Here is a 21661-nt window from a genome sequence, read left to right as displayed (position 1 = left end):
AGGACGCAGCCGATAGACTACTTCAGTCTCTGGCAGAGGAAAGGAAGCAACGGTGGCAGGAGACCGTGGAATGTCTCGACTTTACACACTCCAGCCGCCACGCTTGGCGTTTGATAAAGAAATTGGACCCAGATCTGAATTTCGCGAAGGCTGCACCGGAATGCGAGGCAGACACAATTGCCAAGAATATTAAGAACCGTAGTAAGCGGGTCCCTAATCAGGCTTTTGAGCGCAGTGTCCGCAAGGCGTACCGTACGATTTTGGACTCGCTACCTGCGGAGGAGTCGGACTGGACGGCCCCGTTCAGTCCCCGAGAAGTGGGTGCAGCCATTAGCGAAGTGAAGAACGGCAAAGCAGCAGGGATAGATGGTGTATATCCCGATATGGTGACGCATCTGGGCCCCAGGGCACGGGCCTGGCTAGCAGAGGCAATGTCTGACATCCTTGCAAAAGGAAAGCTTCCACAAGTGTGGAAGCATGCGAAGATAGTTGCCATCCTGAAGCCAGGGAAGCCGGCGAAGGAGGCAGACAGTTACAGACCCATATCGCTGCTGAGCTGTCTTTACAAATTGTTGGAGCGTGTTCTATTAAACCGATGGGGGCCGGTCCTAGACGCTGCCCTGCCACCTGAGCAGGCAGGCTTCAGGGAAGGGAGGTGCACCACGGAGCAGGTCATTGCCCTTACAGAGCATTTTGAGCACGGTTCGAGAGAAAACAGCAAACAGGTGCTGTGTTTATAGACCTATCAGCGGCGTACGATACGGTCTGGTGCGATGGGTTAATGCTCAAACTTGCAAAAATCATAAGGTGCAAAAAGACCTTGAAGTTGTTCTATTCGATCTTAGGGGAAAGGCAATTCCACGTCGCGCTGGGAGACGTCACGAGCAAAGTAAGGAAATTGAAGAATGGGGTCCCTCAGGGGTCGGTACTTGCGCCAATGTTGTTTAACGTTTACATTAGCGATATGCCGAACATTTCCTCCCTGAGACTGGGATACGCAGACGACTGGGCACTCGTTACTCAGAGTAAAGTGTGGACCCGTCTCGAGAGCGTACTCAGCGAGGACGTCACCAGACTCAAATCCTACTTTGACAAGTGGTACCTGAAGATGAACACTTCAAAAACCGTGGCCACTGCATTTCACTTATGCAGTGGTTGGCACACCCGTAAACTGAATGTCCTAGTCGGGGACCAGCCACTCCCAAATGAGCCGCGTCCAAAATATTTAGGGTGACGTTGGATCGCAGCCTTACCTATCGGGTTCATCTCGAAGGGGTTGCCCGGAAGATAGAGAAACGCAACAGTCTTCTGAGGAAGCTGGCGGGATCGACTTGGGGCGCTAGCCAAGCGCTCCTGAGAACATCCGCCCTGGCACTATGCTATTCCACCGCGGAGTATTGCGCTCCAGTGTGGGGTAGAAGCAGAAACGTTGAGAAGGTGGATGTAAAACTTCGCAAGTCGATGCACATATGTCGGGAACGCTAGCAACAACCCCTAGAGAATGGGGCCCGATAATGGCAGCGATCCAGCCCCCCGATGTCCGGAGGGAGACCATTACGGGAAACTGGCTGAGTAAGATCAAAGAGAGAGGGAATGGGGATACCCCTCTCATGCGCATAATGAACGGTGCCCCCGTTTCGAGCCGAAATAAGTCCCGGCAACCCTTGTACGCAGAATCCCTGACTACGGACAGAGCTGCACATACGAGATGGAAGTCGGTTTGGACGAATTCAATCCCTCGTGGGGCGGGGACCTACACTCCTCTAAGCTTGGTGAGAAGTTGCCAGGCTTTGATACCAGTAAGAGGAGACACTGGGTAGCTGCGAATCGGCTTCGGTCGAGGACCTGCCTAACGGCCGGTGTTACATCAGTGGGGTCTAACTTCCTGTCCAATATGTCCACGCTGTGGGCAAGAACCCGAAACGGCAGAGCATCTAGTCGAAAGGTGTGTTGTGACGATGCTACCAGGCGGGTTCGCGACGGTGCACGAATGCGGACCGGACTTTGCTGATTGGGTCGATCGTCATAACATAATAGTGTGAACCATAAGAAGCTGCTGACTTAGCTCACATTGCGGCGCTGTGCTGTCCTGAGTTATTGTGAAAAACTCCAATCACCGCCGCGAAAAATTGTTATTCTCTGTCTTCTGGAACTTTCCTACTCACTTCATCTCTTGTTGTTACCAACATAAGGGTGTGCTCCACTCACTTTTCTGAATTAAAAATTCATCCCAAATACCGGAGCATACTCAATGTCTCAATTATTTCTATGTTATATGTTTGTGTTGAGAATATTGGCTATTAAGCTTAATTGCTGGCCAACTAACTTCGCGGAGGTTGTATGTGTTGGACCCGCGATCGCAAGTAGTCGGTGAAAGAGAGCTCTAATAATGACCTGAATTAGAGACGATCTTTTTTAGGATCATGGATAGCTCATACGGTAGAGTCACGCTCTCACCGGCCAGACGGAGTTGTCGTACCAATAAAGTCGTGGGTTCAAACCCGCATCACCGCCGCGAACATTTTTTATTCTCTATTGTCTTCTGGCACTTTCCTACTCACTTCATCTCTTGTCGTGAAAAACCCCTTTCTTTTGGGAGTGAATAAAGGGAGTTTTTTTCTCTTCATTTAATCTTTTTTTTAAAGTTTCGACGTTTTAGTGCAAATTTGAAGGTTTGTGAAACCGTAACATATCTGACATGATCTTTTGTAGGACAATGAATGGTTATGTCGAACGTCGTTCATTTATTCTAGTATTCTAGTAAGCTTTTGCCACCACAGCTGACATCGTCAAAGTTGTCCATCATTGACTATTATTTTGTTATGATTGTTGATTGTATTCACAATAGAATTGTTGGAAACAGTAAATGGACGTAATGATTTCTATAACTGCATGATTGCTTTAGAAATAGAATATTTTGTTCAGGGACATGTTGTGGTTATTGGCCACTGGTCTAAAATAACAATTGAACTGAACTGTTTCGCGCTTTATCCACTCAATGTGCCAGAAGCTCATATGAAAGGAGACAAATGGAAGTTTCCATCGACTATGAGGTAAACATTAAGATTATTTGTTCTTAACTCACATTCTCTCACCGCTCAGAGGTTATAATGCTTATCTGGCCGTCTCTGTTGAAATATATAATTGTATTAAATACTATGCAGACGTCATGTCTTGTCCTAAATGCTGCTTTCAGCATCGCACCTCTTAGAGGATGCAATGGACCTCCACCTGGTCCTGTCAGCTGCTATTATTGGGACAACCTCGAGGCACAGACCTCTCTGCTTTAGGTCCTTCTTCATAGTACGTCTCCAGATCTCCATGGGACTGCCTCGCTTCTTGCTTTCTTGGGGTGTCAATCGCAGAGCCTGATCTTGGTCATTGTTGGGCAGGTCTGCGACAGATATGCCACAACTATTTTCATCCTCTTCTTTGAATGAGACTCCCCTGAGACTCCACCACCGCTCTAGCTCCGAGGTCCTCATTTGAAATTGTACTCTTGAAGATTCGTCATTAAAATTTGTTTTAGAATACCTCAAGTTTCTGAATGATACTTTCTATGATCTTCCAACACTCTCATCCATAGAGTTTGGATAAAATAGTAAAAAAAACATATATCAATGTATCGAAACACAACTGACACTCAATCATTGGTTTCCGGCCAGCTTAATTTTTTTTCTCAGATATGTTGTTTTAATGTGGGTTTTCAGGTTCATGAATGGAGGCCACAGTTTTGTATATATAAATCCAAATCAAAGTATATATATATATATATATATATATATATATATATATATATATATATATATATATATATATATATATATATAACGAGCCAACATTTAAACGAACGTATCTGCAAACATAAATTTTGAAACAATTAATACCAACCGAAATCATAGTGGTCCTGCTGTGACAATTGCTCACTACACAACTTGTACATTTGTACCATTTTCTTGGCCAGCACTTTGGATGATTCGAAACCCTCGGAATACAGAATCACTTCGGCAATCAGCCCTAAGAGTGAGAGAAAAACGTTCTTTAAAGCGCTAATTTTATTGTTTTGTTTTGGAATGAGTATAAAAACACAGTCCTTCAAAGACCCGTGTCTTGTCTTTAACGGGCTGCAAAATTGCTTGTCACACTTTGGATAGGACGCAATAACAAATTAATTCCAACCAGATTTAATAGATTCAGCTACCCAATTACTTCTGATTGCACAGAAAGAAGGAGGGGGGGGGGGGGGTTCTTTAAAATAATTCCTCGCTAACGCATCCTGGATCCATACTGGTTCCTTTGCTTGTAAAGCGAGTGCGAGCTAACAGAATCTTCACGAGTATAAAATTATTCTTTAAAGTGTAATTGTGTTCCATAATTAGTAATGAAAGTATTAGGTTTCGGCTAGTGTGGTAATCTATCAACTAATATGAGTTAGAATATATTATGCTCCATCTGGTTCCTGGTTAATATCCTCATTTGACTAAGGGGACTCCCTGTAAAGTTGCTTGATCACGTGTTATTTAACAACTCGATTTTTTTCAAAGGCATAATTGAATAGGAGAGAGAAAATAAAGTTGACAATGATATTTTTTGTCAAAGCCTGGATTATAATATAAAGCTCTCCAATGGTATAATATATTTACCGTAATCTGGTACCATCATAGAGATGGGGCGGAATAGAGCCTGGAGGTTGTCGGGGAGTTCCGTTCTTCCGGCGTAGCCAGGGTTCATGGTGATGAAGGCGGCACACGTTGGGACGAGTTTGATCTCACGACCTTCGAAAACGAATCGGGACGACTGGGAGATAGATAGATGGATACATATATATATATATATATATATATAATATATATATATATATATATATATATATATATATCGTTGGTATACTACTTTCCGCCAGATTAAACAGATCTAGCTACCTACTTAGTGCTGGGTGAAAGGGTGGGGGGGGGGGAGTTAATGGTATCTTTGCTTGTGAAGCGAGGGCCTTACCAACTGAACTGGCGAGAAGCTCATGGGTATGGAAACTACCCTTTTAAATTGATATTATGTCTAAGAACAAATTAGAATAGTACTTGTTTAATCGTGTGATAGTTGATTGAAGCTTGGAATCTTTTGTTTCTAATGTAGAACGATAGAATGAACCTCCGCTTGTGAAAATGTATCAAATACGAAGAGGCAGTGACTTTTTGGTCTTGTGATATGACATTACTATTTCGGCATGTAGATCCCTGGCTTGACTCTCATTCTTGACGGTACAGAGTCAAATCCTTGGAAAAGACTCTTTACTTACACCGTTACACCATTTGTAATTGTTTATTATTAACATTTGTAAATAGAATTATCTAGAGTTCACATAGTTCCCACTGTTGTTCCTGAAAATCTATCAAGCTGTGTGTGTGTGTGTGTGTGTGTGTGTGTCTGTGTGTGTGTATGTGCGCGCGCTTCTGTTGATGCATTCTTTTTTTTAACTGAATACTTAAGAGATAATATAATATCGAGGTTTTGCATGTCTGCTATAAATGTGTCTACGATCGTTGAAAGATATTTGAACAAACAATAATTTGAAGATCGGCCTCACCTTGTGGAGTTTGGCATTTCGTATCGTGATGAGCTGTTGGGCAATGACTGAGAGAACCTCAATGTTGATTCGATTGAACTCATCAAAGCAACACCAGGCACCCGACTGGGCCAAACCTGAGAAGAAACCGCCCATCATCTGGGGGAGAATGGAAGAGAGAATGATTGCATACTTCAAAATATGTGGCTTACCATTTCAGAACGGTAAAATATCGGAGTGATTTAGATTTTAAAAATTTCTACTACGTCAAACCCGAAGGTCCAGGGTTGGAGTCCTGTTCTTAGCGGCGCATAGTTAGATTAGTCCTTAGAAAAGTCCATTTACTCACATTTTCTCACCGTGCTCAGGTAAAAAATGAGTACCAGATTGTCATAATCATTATTGTCTTTGTCCGAAATAAATGTAAAATTGCCTTAAAGGCGTCATGTATCGTCCTCTATGTTAAGTGTTGCTGTTGGCTTGTGATCCGTCTAAAGCGCGTACAGCAAGTTTGGTGGATATTGCGGTATATAAATGCTCCTCTTTAATATGCGGCTATGTGGTCTAGTGGTATGACACTCGCTTTCGGATCGGAAGGTCCTGGGTTCGAGCCTTGCTCGGCGCATAGTTGACTCCTTGGAAAAGGCTTTTTACTCACATTATCTCACCGTACTCAGGTGTAAAATAAGTACCAGGTCGTTAACAGCGTTGTGTTTGTCCGGAAAAAATTGCAATATCGCCTAAGAGGCGTCATGTCTCGTTCTACATGTTAAGTGTTGCTGTTGGCTAGGGATCCCTAGTAAAGCGCTTTGGGCACGTTAAGTGGATATTGCACTATATGAAAGTTCAAGTTTTTTGGATTTTTTCAAGATATGTTTTGTGGAGGTATAAGAATATACATTTTTGAAGTGAAAAAAAAACATCCATATTTTTCGTCATTTTAACAATAAATCCCTTTTTGGCGTCTGGCTCGTTTTCCAACATAATATCGATTCGAGGCGATGGGTCACACGTATTAATGACAATATCTATTCATTTAGCCGTCGTGGAAAATTTCATCATCATTCTGTTCACTCAACACAGATACAAATGAGTAAGTGGATGAATGCCTGATATTCAAAGATTGGCAATACAACAATAAAGTCGACCTACAGGCGATTTGTACCGCATGAAATGGAAACTTGAATCAATATGGCTTTATAGGAGAAATAGGTGAAACATTGTCAGTTTTCCCCCTTTCAACTAAATGTAATACTGTTAATTTGACAAACCCGAATGAACGACACTCACCTTGTAGTCCAGGCCATCAGAACAGTTGAAGACCACACACTGCTTGGCCAGGGCCTTGGCTAGATCTTTTGTAGTCTCCGTCTTTCCCGTGCCAGCAGGGCCAGCTGGGGCCCCACCTAGATCCAACTGTAAGGCCCCCATTAGACACAAATAACACCGGTCCTTGAGAAAATCGAGGAAGGGAGAGGTGAGGGTGGCGGGGAGGAGGAAAGAAAACTAGAGCTAGAGTTTTTATATAGCGCAATATCCACTAAATGTGCTCAATGCACTTTACAAAGGGTCCCTGACCAACAGCAACACGTAACATGAAGAACGAGACATGACGCCTGTTAGGCGATATAACAATTTTTCCGACAGAGACAACGCTGTTAATAGTCAGGTAATCATTTTACACCTGAGTATGGTGAGAGAATGCGAGTAAAGAGTCTTTTCCAACGACTCAACTATGCGCCGAGCGAGGCTCGAACCCAGGACCTTCCGATCCGAAAGCGAGTGTCATACCGAGAGACCACATGGCCGCAGGAAAGAAATATTTTGATTTGATTACAATGCTAATTGAAATTAAGCAGGGAATGACAACTTTATACCGTGAAGAAAGAAGTGAAGAGACCAAGCAGTATCCATTAAATATGTTTAAAGCGCTTTACAATTGATGCCAAATTGACAACACAACGTTTTACATGTAAGACCAGACACTTCACCTGTGAGTCGCAAATATATTTTTCTGACAGACATTTCTTTTAACGGCCAGGAACTCATTCATTTTACAATTGGGCTACCTCAGGAAAGAACCGATTCCAAATACTCAACTTGGCACCGCCCATGGGGTAACTCGAACCATAACCTCAAGTTCTATTATTATTATTATTATTATTATTATTATTATTATTATTATTATTATTATTATTATTATTATTATTATTATTATTATTATTATTAAAACCGAGTGTCATACCACAAGGGCACAGTGGGCGTTTCGGATTTGCATTTTGTCAACGATGAATAAGACGCTGGAGAAACAATGGAAATTAGAGGATGGAAAATTCGTCTCCACGTCATCCGATCACGTCATGATTATCTTTAGCGTTTCAATAATCATCTCTAATGTTAACAAAGGGCACACCCGAAACTTCTACATCAGTTGTCTTTATGAATTGAATTCAACGTGACAATCAAGGAGCAGTCACTGGTGTGGGATAAAAGTCTGAAAGGGCACCCTGATTTTTGGGTTGACCTTTTCTTATATATTTCTACGTGGGTTGTCAGCCACTGTTTAGTGCAAACCTTTCCAGATATGAATTACATTAGTGCCTCTATTCAATTTATTCCATTGGATATTTCCCCACTGACTGTGAAAGTTGTAATTGTGATTACGAGTCTGAGAAAGCTCCCACTTATACCCGTAATACCCGTACACATAGTTTGACATACAGACAATACATTTGTCTGTTTCCACTTACGGTGAGGGGTGTGATGACGAGCCTGGGACATGCCCCCAAGTACTCATACCCATAGTCGTACACATAGTTTGACATACAGACAATACATTTGTCTGTTTCCACTTACGGTGAGGGGTGTGATGACGAGCCTGGGACATGCCCCCAAGTACTCATACCCAAAGTCGTACACGGAGTTTGACATACAGACAATACATTTGTCTGTTTCCACTTACGGTGAGGGGTGTGATGACGAGCCTGGGACATGCCCCCAAGTACTCATACCCATAGTCGTACACGGAGTTTGACATACAGACAATACATTTGTCTGTTTCCACTTACGGTGAGGGGTGTGATGACGAGCCTGGGACATGCCCCCAAGTACTCATACCCATACCCGTACACATAGTTTGACATACAGACAATAACATTTGTCTGTTTCCACTTACGGTGAGGGGTGTGATGACGAGCCTGGGACATGCCCCCAAGTACTCATACCCATAGTCGTACACGGAGTTTGACATACAGACAATACATTTGTCTGTTTCCACTTACGGTGAGGGGTGTGATGACGAGCCTGGGACATGCCCCCAAGTACTCATACCCATAGTCGTACACGGAGTTTGACATACAGACAATACATTTGTCTGTTTCCATTTACGGTGAGGGGTGTGATGACGAGTCTGGGAGATGCCCCCAAGCACTCATACCCATAGTCGTACACGGAGTTTGACATGCACACAATACATTTGTCTGTTTCCACTTACGGTGAGGGGTGTGATGACGAGCCTGGGACATGCCCCCAAGTACTCATACCCATAGTCGTACACGGAGTTTGACATGCACACAATACATTTGTCTGTCTCCGTGTCCCAATAGTACCGCAGTTGCTTCTGCCAGTCGAAACTCTGTGCTGAGTCCACCTAGGAATAAAAATGAATAGATCGATGAGGTCATTTAAAACAATATCAAAAATATTGAACTTTAAAACTTAACGTATCAGCTTGGTTGTAAATTTTTACATTTTTGTGCATTTGCATATGTATATGTATAAATCTCGCCATAGATTCTCAACTTTGTATTTATACCTTTTTATGCATGCCACGTCAGTAAACGAATTTTCATTTTTTTTTTGGATGAATAAAGTATATATTATTATTCTTATCATCATCATATTATTTTATTTATTATATTTTATTATTATTATATTATATATTATTATTTTTATTATTATTATTATTATATTATATTATTATTATATTATTATTATTATTATTATTTAAAAAGAACTTGATTTTAACTGTTGAATTGATTTGTTGACCTAATTCAGATTTGCTTTTTAAAATGTTTAATAATCCTGTCAATACAGCTTATGAAAGGTATTCCGATATTGGATTTTAAGACTTAAATAACTAATTGTTGCATCGTGATCCAATGGTATGGCATTTGGCTTGTGACCTGTAAGTTGAAGGTTAGAATTCCATTGTGGACAGCGCAAGCATGAATCCTTGGATAATGCTCTTTACTCGCCTATTCTCATCAAACTTAAATGTGAAATGAGTAATAGGCTGGTAACAGCGTTATCCTTTTTGAAATGATACTATTTTATGAATGCCTAATAAACGTGATATTTCATCCTTCATGGTCAGTATTGCTGTTGGCTTGAAACACATTATAAAGACATTCAAGCAGATTATTGTCTCACTTTCTTAAGAAAATATAACAATACCGCTGATTTTAAAAACAAACAAACGTGCGATTGTTTATAAACGCATTATCTAATAAATGTGCTTCAAGACCTTTATAAGGGTTTAAAGCCTTAGACTGTTTAATATGTAGGACGAGACATGATGGCCGAAAAGTCGTTTTACAATTCATTTCCCACTGAGACAACTCTGTCGCCCTGTCAGATACTCAGTTTTATTTACCTAGGTACGGGAGGAAAATGTGAGTAAAGAGGTTTCTCCAGGGATTCAATTTTGCGCCATCGTGAGCGGGACTCAGAACCAGGGACCCTCTGTCTGAAGGTAAATGTCATACCACAAGACCATGAATCCGAGAAGACGATTTTACTTAATTCTGACCATATCTGATATCAAAGCACAATTGACACCGAATTTACTAGTCGCTACTTACTTGCTAGTCGCTTCTTACTTGTATTCTGACCATATCTGATATCAAAGCACATTTGACAATGAATTTACAAGTCGCTTCTTATTTGCTAGTCGCTTCTCGTTTTCTTTATGACATTTCTGATATCAAATCACAGTTGAAAATGAATTTGTTTGTCGCTACTCACTACCTATTTGACCATATCTGACGTCAAATCGCAGTTAGCAATGAATTTGCTGTCGCTACTCACTTCCTTTTTGACCATCTCTGATATCATATCCCTGGCGTGGACGTTTATCGTTATCAGAGCACACAGGGTGGCTCTTGCAAGCTTGGGCAACTCTCCACGTACAGCTGCTGCCAACTGGTTTAACTCCTGGAAATCAACATAGTTATCAATTTATTGTAAAATCATTCAACTTTTTTGCTTTAATGGAAATGTAAAATAAATTGCCAAGGAATAGCAAAAAGAAGTCTGACCCATCAACCGATTGTTTAAATGAATGAATGGATCAATTTATGAAGAACGTAAACTGTGTCAACCAGACTCGCATAGTTGTATGTGTTGGTCTGTTGTACTTCCGGATAGCAATGTTGTTAACCAAGCACATGCTATCTATATCTGTTTTTGTGTTTGTTTGGGGGTTGCTTTCTTTCTTTGTTTTGAAATGGGATCACTTGGCTTTCTCGTGACTTTTGCCGGAGTCTTTGGCTGAGAAGGAAACGGTCAAATGCGTAGTATTAGTTTTGGGGAGATGATATTTTTTCATTGTAAATCATCTCTCGTTTGTGCATTGTAATGTTGTTGTTTTTTTATTATTATATTAATGGTTTGTAAACATTTGACTGTTTTCCTGTTAGTGGGGTCCTGTGCTCATGACTAGATGAGAATTTTTATGTGATCTCAACCTATGTACACTGATAATGTGCTCTTGGAATCTACATCTTTCCCCTGCTGGAACTAATTCCCCCTTTTCTTACTTGTGTGCTTTTAATTTCAAATCTGTGAATGAGTCCCTGGCTATAGGCAGTGACGGACATTGTAAGAGATTTAGTAAAACAAAAAGGATGTTTAACAGGCAGCCGGTACTGTATGAAGTGGGAATATGTTTCCATACGGACTACTGGGGGAATGAATGAATAAAACATCGTGAAGCACCTTGACCATGATGAAATTCGTGGAAATGCCCTATAGATAATATGCGCTTGGCTAAGAATCTCACAACATTGCCATCCGGAAGTATAACGGACCAACACACAAAACTCTGTGTAACCATGAACTGTTATAGTCTGGAAAATACAGTTCAGTGAGAATTACTCATAAGCGTCGATGGCAAAAAACAATAACAAAGACCTGAGTGACATTAAATTCGATCTATCTATATAAATGTTTTGTAATCATAATTTTATCGTCCACTCACAGTGACACTCTTGTATTCAAACTCCCTCATCGATTCGTGTCTGGCCCGAGGCTTTGTGAGGATTTCCGTGACAGACCTGGTCCACATTAACTGACAAATCGTCAGAACTACCTGGATGGAGATAATTTGGTGATGGATGAATCAGAATCTAATCAACGTACACATATTTGCAAGTCTGATGACGGACCCAATTATGGGCCTGTTTTAACGTTGGTTTGAGAGTATTTCCATTACTACAATGAAACCGGACCAAATTGGGTTATTAGACCTGCAAATAAGTACCCGTCGAATCAAATTAGTTAACAAAGAAGGTCAGGTTGCGCTCCGTTCATAACATAAGGAAAGTTATTTTTATGACCGATTTTCAATGAAAGACTGAAAAAAAAACCTAGACTAAGGTGATATAATTATATAACAGATGTTAAACGAAATTAATTTTTTTTGTGTGCAAAATTTATGGTCATTGAATTTCTCTTGCAGTCAAGACAATGTGACGCTGGAGGCTATATTGCGGCCTAGTGGTATGACACTCGGTGACGGATCGGAAGATCCTGTGTTCGAGCATCGCCCCACGTTTGATTCATTGGAAAAGACCCTTTACTCACATTCTCTTACCGTACTCAGGTGTAAAATGAATACCTGGCCGTTAACAGCGTTGTCTCTGTCCGAAAAAAAAATGTAATATCGCTTAACATGCGTGTTGTCCCGTCTTATATGTTACGTGTTGCCGTTGGCCAGGGATCCCTTGTAAAGAGCTTTGAACAAGTTTAGTGGATATTGTGCTATATAAAAGCTCAATGTGTTTTTTTTTTGTTTGTTTTTTTTTTAATATATAATCCAAGGGAAGACTGGAATAATCCATGCGTTAAGGACTGCTTTGCTGTTGTACAAAGTGAGCTGAGGCGAGCGACCTACTAACAAAAATACTATCATGGCTTTTAATATCAAGCTGATTCTAAACTTCTGTAATTAATCTTACCCTTTTGTAATATTATCTGTTATAGACTTAAAACAAACAAAACCTCGAGCTATTAGATAACACAATATATCCAATAAATGTACTCTAACGCTTTACAATGTGTTCGATTGCAACTGTCAACTCGCAGGACAACACGTGACTTCCTGTATGAGACTAATATAGTTTTTCATTTTCGACAGAGAAATAAATGTTGTTGCCGAGCAGGTACTTATCTTCATCTGAGTGTGTTGAGAATCTGGTAGTAAAGATCCTTTTCCAAAAACTCAACTTGACGACGTCCCACAGCGGGACTCGATCAAGCGCCATACTACAAAACTACAACCTTACAAAAATGGGGACTTTCTTCAGACTGCCGATGTCAATGTGGACACACGGCTCAAAACATGGACAACATCCTTCACGAGTGCGAACTTGGACCACATATCAGTGATATGGGCCTGAGAAGCTGCACCCCTGAAGCCATCCAATGGATCCACCACTGGCGTGACACGATATGATGATGATGACATACAAAGCGCTTTACATAAACACGATTAGCAGATATTACATGAGTACGTGGCCGTTAACAGCATTGTCTTTGTCTGAAAAAATATAAAATAATTAATTGAGCTTTATATAGTGCAATATCCACTAAATGTGCTCAAAGCGCTTTACAAGGGGTCCCTGGCCAACAGCAACATTTAACATGTAGGGCGTGACATGACGCCTGTTAGGCAATATTACAATTTTTCGGACAAAGACAACGCTGTTAACGGCCAGGTACTCATTTTGTACCTGAGTACGGTGAGAGAATGTGAGTAAAGAACAGGACGCAACTATGCGCCGAGCGCGAGGCTCGAACCCAGGACCTTCCGATCCGAAAGCGAGTGTCATACCACTAGACCACATAGCCGCATATTATGTAATAACGCCTAATAGGTGCCATGTCCGTCCTACATCTTAAGTGTTGCTGTTGGGTAGGGACCCCCCCCCCCCACCCCTGTAAAGCGCGTTTGAGCACGTTTATTGTATATTTATTGCACTTTGTGAAAGCACACAATTTTATCAAGTTTATTTTTTCTGTTCTGGTGACGATGAGCAAAAACAATAACGTCACCTGGGATGCATTGGCCATAATCCAGGTAATGAGCTCCATTTTTTCGAAATCCTTCATAGACTTCTTGCATAGTCGTCTAAGACTGGTGAACATGGCTTCTTCCACCTTACCCAGCCATTCTTCTACATTTCCACGAGCCTTCAGACCCTTTAGAAATATATAATGATAAAACCGATTTCGTCATAATAATAATAATAATAATAATAATAATAATAATAATAATAATAATAATAATAATAATAATAATAATAATAATAATATAATAATTATAATAATAATAATAATAATAATAATAATAATAATAATAATAATAATAATATAATAATAATAATAATAATAATAATAATAATAATAATATGATAATAATAATAATAATAATAATAATAATAATAATAATGATGATGATGATGACGATGATGATGATGATGATGATGATGATGATGATGATGATGATGGTGATGATGATGATGATGATGATGATGATGATGATGATGATGATGATGATGATGATGATGGTGATGATGATGATGATGGTGATGATGATGATGATGATGATGATGATGATGATGATGATGATGATAATAGTCATAATAATAAAAATATTAATTATGATAATAATAATGATAATAATATATTTTTATAGACCCGATGCAAACGATTAAAAGTGCTCTTTGCAGCCCTTGACAATTAACTCACATGCACACACACTCATACTCACACAAGCACACACACACACACATACACACATGCGCGCATACATTTACATACAAACATTGAAATTGTTAGAACGTGTTAAAATATTGTATGACATAATTGATACTACGTAAAACAGATAAATAATTTGGTATCAATATATTGTTTCTAAACAGTATTCATTCGGGATGAAGACGACTCCGAAAAGTGAATTTAGAAATGAAATGAATGATTAAAAGTACGAACTTTGGGGGGTATTTGGAAATTTATATTAACCCCAACTTTCATTTTTATGCATGCCACGTCTGTAAACGAATTTCTATTTTTTGGATGAATAAAGTATATAGTATTATTATTATTATTATTATTATTATTATTATTATTATTATTATTATTATTATTATTATTATTATTATTATTATCATTATTATTATCATCATCATTATTATTATTATTATTATTATTATTATTATTATTATTATTATTATTATTATTATTATTATTTCCTGTGACTATCAATTTAATGCCAAGCACCTAGTTAATTTCGACATGATAATGCTAAAAGACGGTGGGACCCAAATGCAATAGTGATAAAGCAAACGACGACGGAAATCACCCGTGTACGTTAAATTTTGTTTATCATAATTTGTTTGGTCAAATAGGAATAGGGAATAGACCAATGGAATTTGTTTTGTAATTAATTTCTATATTGATGTACCGCGCTTAGCCATAAAACTCACAACCATTTGCCAGCCGGAAATAACGTGTCAACACACAAAGCTGTGTGTAGCCTTAAACGTCTATAGTCCGATCAATACCATTTAGTGGGGACTACTCATGAAAATGGCTGGCAAAAAAAAAAAAAAAAATTACAAAAAGCTTAGTGACGTCAATGTCATTCTTTCTATAAACATCAACGATTACGGTCCACTCCGGATAATTTCCACTCGGTTAACGCAACGTTCGGTTAATCGCAACATTTCCCTAGAAACGGAATTAATTCTATATAAAAGTCACTGGTTAATTGCAACAAACTTCGGTTAATCGCAACACATTTTTGCCCTCATAAAGTGGTAATTTTAAGAAATCAATCAAACAAAATATCATGATTTCATCGTGGAAGAAATCGTGACATATTGAATAATCGAGAGTAAGCAGGATTTAATGCTACAGTACAATGGTTGAGGTGAAACAAACCTTTCCTAGCGTAACTCTTTCTCCCTCGGGTGAGACCATTGCCTGAATATCGTTGGTAAATTTCGGGCCATCCTCTGCGCATCAACAGGAAACATAATGAAATTAAAAATGGGATAAAATAGCTCCTATCATGAACTGCTCTTAATAGTTTATATTAAGTGGACGTGCAGAGAACATGTTTTTAATATATTGTTTTTTTTACGCGAAATATAAACGTTTTAATTTTTTTTTCACTGACTTAAATTAAGAAGGGTTTGGAAATCCTTATTTATTTTTGTTAAGTACAAATTTGTTCTTTAAAAGCTGTTATATTCATTTTTAAATTCGCTACAACTACCATTGATAACGCCCTCAAATATTTAAAAAAAAAAAATTAAATTAAACAACTAAAATTCACTTTATTCATCCCATAAGCAAAATTTGTTTGGGGTCTATTCCAAGGGAAGACAGGAATAACCCTGGCGTCAGCCGCAATACAGGGCCGCAAACTGAGCTAGGGCGAGGTGACTTGCTCAAGGCCTCACAACGCGAGCAGATATTCGAACTGAGTACTTTTCGGGTACGAAACAAAGACCGTACAGTTTAGCCACGCTGCCCTTTATTGATCCCCACGATAATATTATTGTGAATTGAAGTTGGCAAGCCTCACCTGGGAGGTTACCAAGAAAAACACCAAGGACAGAAACATGCGGCTATGTGGTCTTGTGGTATGACACTCGCTTTCGGATCGGAAGGTCCTGGGTTCGAGCTTAGCTCGGCGCATAGTTGAGTCCTTGGAAAAAGCCTCTTTACTTATATTCTCAGGTGTAAATGAGTACCTGCAGTTACCAGCATTGTCTCTGTCCGAAAAAAAATGTAATATCGCCTAGCAGGCGTCATGTCTCGTCCTACTTGTTACGTGTTGCTGTTGGTAAGGGACCATTTGTAAAGCGCTTTGAGCACGTTTAGTGGATATTGACCCACAAGGAGCAAAGGGGATTCAGTTTAGTAAGTCATAATGTGGTGTAAAGTTGATGATTAATTATTTATGAATTAATAAATATAATCAATCATTTGTGTTCAATACGTTTTGAAAATTCAACTTCTCACCAGTTTCGATGGATCCAAAGTTCAAGGAGTGAATGGCATCGAAACATTTTCTCAAGTGTGGCTGGACAGCCATAGGATTGCGGGTTTGAGCCAGAATCTCCAATAACTCATCGTTAGACAGGAAGTAGAATCTGGGCAAAAGGAACAAAAGACATTTCGTAAAGTGACGAAAAATACGTATCCCCCCCCCCCACCCCCCTTCAAAACGTTAATATGTATTTCAGGGTGATTAAGATGCTTCAATCTTGGGTTAAAACCTTGAAACTTTGAGTTTTATAGAGCGCAATATCCACTAAACGTTCTCAAAACGCTTTACAATGGGTTACTGACAAACTGCAACACGAAAGATATAGAACAGGACATGACATCCTGTTAGCGATATTGCAATTTTTTCAGACAGAGACAACGCTGTTAACGGCCATGTATTTATTTTAAACCGAGTACCTACGGTGAGAGATTGTGAATAAAGATCCTTTTCCAAGGACTCCCCTATGCGCCGAGCGAGGCTCTAACCCAGGACCTTCCGATCCGAAAGCGAGTGTCATATCACAAGACCACGTGGCCTCACAAGTTTAAGTTTTTATTGAAATACAAACGAGTGTAAAGAAATGTTTAGCTTCCTTATATAAGGTAAGATAGATTATTGTTAACGTTTCGGGTTTAACCGTCATTGAAGCATATGATTAAATATACAAGAAAACTAAACATGTGGTTGGAGTTAGGAAAAATATTATAGATAACAGATAAAGGCCCAAGATATTGATGTGTTAACATTGTCAAGGAAATATCAAGACGACACAGTGATAAGCTGTGCGCGAGTGAAATCCTTGAGACGAAGTAAACTCGAAAAAATATTGAGCGTTTGTGATTTTTCATCACTGTCCTTAACACATGATAATGTTGGTCGACGTGCACTTATTCGCAGGTCTGATAACCCAAATTGTTATATCTCATTGTTGTTATGGAAATAATCTCAAACCAACGAAGATATCCATTTCATCAATGTTAAAACGAGCCCATAATTGAGTCCGCTTATCAGACCTGCAAATATGTTCATGTCGATGTTGATACAAATAGTGTTATCAAAACAAAGCCTTGAAAATAAGAATTTTGTCAGATACATAATTTTCGCTTTGGACATCAGGGCCATGTAGAATTCAGTTACATTAAAAAGAAGAATAGAGAGGAACTGTATAAACCACGCACACATACGCACGCACACAAATATACACACACACACACACAAACACACACATACACACACACACACACACACACACAAACCGTACAAACATTTACACATTTGTCCTTTTATGGCTAAACCTACCGAGGAAAGATAACTCTCTTCGACTCAAGGTACATTTCGAGGCATTTGAGGATATTTTCCAAGAGCGCGTTGTTGTAGTCAAAAGTATCCACAAGACCTAGGGGGGTGTGTGTGTGTGGGGTGGGGGGGGGGGGGGTTAGAAAAAATCAGATCATTCTTTATTTCAAGACCAAATATTGTAAACGGGGAGTTGATTTTCATAACCTGCAAAGTCACATCGAGATTAAAAATGAGCCAATACTCTCAAACAGTCTATTGGAAGCCCTCGAATCACCGAAGAAAAAGACAATTTGAAGTTTCAAAATGATCAGGCTATTGATCTATAAGGCAAAAAATACAAGTATTTTCCTATTTGAGGCACTAAATAAATGACCAACATTGCATATTTCTCGAAATGATGAAAATGTGACTAAATAGGTTACAATGTCCTTATTTATTTATTCCTTATTTCTTCCTTACATTAAAAAAAGATTAAAACTTTGGATTTTTCAAATTATTCGTCAGAAATACATTTCAAAGTGCAACGAAATATATATGTTTCAGCCTTACTTGACTTGTCGGTGGCGTTAGATACCATAGACCACGGAATTCATTTCAAACGTTTCTAACTACCATTGCGTTTCAGAGAAATGGACTTAAACTAGATCCACTCCTTTATCATTAACATAAAACAAACAGTATCTATTTCAATTAGTAGCACAAACAAACATAATTCAAATCCTCCCTTCTATCATAGTGTAACTCAGGGTTCCGTCTTTGGACCAATTTTCTTTTCTTTTAAAGCCGGCAAGTCTAAAACATCATGATTCAATACGGGTTAAAAAGTAATTAACTTACATATCTTGCCGCTATTTCTAGTTTTTTAAAATCAATATCATCACAGTAACCTCTCCTCTGCCTTACTCAAACAAAACACTTCTTTTTCGTTTTTAACAAAAACATTAACTTCAAGAAATTCACTATGACGACCCCCAATTTGGAAAAAAAAAGTCTCAAACAAAAAAGGTCAATTTTTAAACTTTGTTTTTCACTAATTGGATAACAATTGTCAAATAGAATGGAAGATAACTTTAGTGTTCCATTCATCATGGTTTGTCGACATTGGGAAATTCTGAAACGTCCTCATTGTTTTTGTTAATTAAATTGAAGCTTCAATTACTTTTGACTATTGATATTTATTTCATCGAGCTTCAAGCAGGAACATTTGTACATACAAAACAAGGACCATTTTAATCAAAACATTCGATATAAAAGTTTTCATTCCAAGATGAAAACAGTGTTATGTTAGTGTATACAATCGTTTTATCTAAATTGTGTGTCGGCCAAAGCATCGGGAAAAGTACAATTAAAAAATCATCCTCCCAAAAATTCAGTCTGCCTTGATTGCGAATCAAACCTCATACATTTTGATAACCATAGAATTATCGTTCTAATTACCAGGCTGCGTTCCATTCCGAATGGCTAAGGGCGTTTTTCGTACTTTCCTCATGAGGTCCTTGTAGGATTTGTCCACCTCTGTGAACATCTTGGCCTCGATGGGGAGCTGACGTTGGATGTCAGGAGCGGAGAAGATAGACTCCAAGTATATCCAGGTCCTTTGACAGGATATCCACGAGTCCTGCAGTATAGTGTAATGAAAATAACAATGTGAAATTGAATGTAGGCTTCCATTCAATATACAAAAACAGTAGAAATGGACTTTTCGGGTTTCCCCTTTATCAACAAAACAGGATAAATGAAACACTACAGACGAATGAGATAATGTGGGATTAGCGTTGTTAAGATGAATAAACAAAAAAATTGATGTTTTTTTTTTGTTGTTGTTGTTGTTGAAAAAGTGGAAACCGGAAACGTCCATTTCATCTGTTTTCATATATTAAATTGAAGTTTACATTCAATTTCACATTGTTATTTATTACTTCGGGCTTCGAGCAGCACCATTTACAATATAGTGTAATCAATGAGATGAATCAAGTTCTTGTATCAACATATGCATCTGTGATGTAAATTAAAAACAAACAAACAAACAAACAGACAAAAAAGCTTGAGCTTTTATATAGCGTAATACACACAAGGGGACCCTAGCCAACAGCATGGCAACATTTAACATGTAGGACGAGACATGACGCCTGTTTGGAGATAATACAATCTTTTTCAGACAGAGACAACACTGTTGGCGGCCAAATACTCATTTTACTTCTGAGTACGGTGAGAGAATGCGAGTAAAGAGCAATTTTCCAAGGACTCAACTATTCATCGCTCAGAGCAGGACTCGATTTCAGGAACTTCCAATCCAAAGGCGAGTGTCATAACACAAGGCCACATAGCGTGCACATTTCCGGCTGTCTTAATAAACTTTGAAAACGATAAAAAGATTTCTTTTCGACATAAGATTTTCCATGGGTAAGATAAACTTGGGGTTTGCCCCGACACAACAGAATTGTATAAAAAGGGTCTTGGAAAGTATCCATAATAAATCCTATTTGCCGCAGTCTGACTAGAATATTTTTCATTTTCAACCAATAGACGTTTGCCTTGAAGAAATCCCGAGAGGCCAAAAACATATCATGTTTGAGTCCTTGTGACAACGTGAGGGCCACTTAACTCACTCAACCCTAGCACCGACTATATCCGTAGTTTCCCCGGGTTACTTTTACCCCATGCCTATCTATTACATTTTTATGAGAGAAATAGGCGTAGTATCAAAGCTAATATTTTTAGTTTTCGAATGTTGATGATAGTTGAATAAAACTATCTATGTACATGCTCATTTTTAATATATTTTTTCCAATTTTGAAAACTAGCAAAACTTGAGTGAGTTAAATCGATCAATATTCAGAGAAAAAATGATTTTGGTTTCTTTAAAAAAAAAAATGTTTAGTTTTTTGTTGTTTTTTTTTTACAGACTACGGTGAAGTTAAAACCTACCAGTGTCTTGTAGAATAGCTGGATGTCTGAAGCCCACTCGTCCACCTTTGTCTTGATGGGACCCACGTATCGCGAGGACAAGATAGTTTGGACGTTGATGTTGCTGTCGTCTAGGAGTTGTTGGATGTCGTCCGTGTTGCCAAGGATGTAGACGTCCTTGTAGTCCTTGAAGGGAAGGACCGGTAACTCCACGGTACGCCAGGTATCCACCACCTGTCGTGGTGTGGACAATTCCATGGGGGGTAAGAATGACGGAATGAGGGATTAAACATATTTTAAAAACTTTATTGAATTCATGGACAAATACACAGATGAATAAACAAATAAATAAATAAACAAATAAATAAATACATTTTTCAAAAAATCAGATCATCGTTACCCCGTATGGTAACATTTGTATTTAGGGTTTATCCCAATGGAGAACTAAAATAACTGCAGCGTCTCAAAGCAAATGATGTTTTTAAAAATTGAGCTATTATATAGAGGAATATCAATTAAACATGCTCAAAGCGCTTTACAAGGCATCCCTG

General features: G+C 38.8%; 1 protein-coding gene across 1 annotated transcript in view; it reads right to left on the bottom strand.

The window, feature by feature from the left end:
* Positions 1-21661, bottom strand: part of LOC144963159 (dynein axonemal heavy chain 6-like) — a 139919-nt gene that overhangs the window by 71897 nt on the left and 46361 nt on the right. The window contains exons 26-38 of the mRNA XM_078896871.1: positions 21132-21344; positions 19641-19821; positions 18204-18300; positions 16877-17007; positions 15788-15861; positions 13898-14044; positions 11823-11933; positions 10652-10777; positions 9057-9212; positions 6854-7015; positions 5585-5722; positions 4644-4797; positions 3892-4017 (exon numbers count right to left, since the gene is read on the bottom strand). Coding sequence (XP_078752997.1) covers positions 3892-4017; positions 4644-4797; positions 5585-5722; positions 6854-7015; positions 9057-9212; positions 10652-10777; positions 11823-11933; positions 13898-14044; positions 15788-15861; positions 16877-17007; positions 18204-18300; positions 19641-19821; positions 21132-21344 — 1816 coding nt within the window. The remainder of the gene's footprint in view (positions 1-3891; positions 4018-4643; positions 4798-5584; positions 5723-6853; positions 7016-9056; positions 9213-10651; positions 10778-11822; positions 11934-13897; positions 14045-15787; positions 15862-16876; positions 17008-18203; positions 18301-19640; positions 19822-21131; positions 21345-21661) is intronic.

The sequence above is a fragment of the Berghia stephanieae genome, chromosome 1 (assembly GCF_034508935.2).
Source record: "Berghia stephanieae isolate SIO BIC M18660-M18661 chromosome 1, UCSD_Bste_1.3, whole genome shotgun sequence".
In the NCBI taxonomy this organism is placed as follows: domain Eukaryota; kingdom Metazoa; phylum Mollusca; class Gastropoda; order Nudibranchia; family Aeolidiidae; genus Berghia; species Berghia stephanieae.
This window is presented reverse-complemented; position numbering and strand designations above follow the sequence as displayed.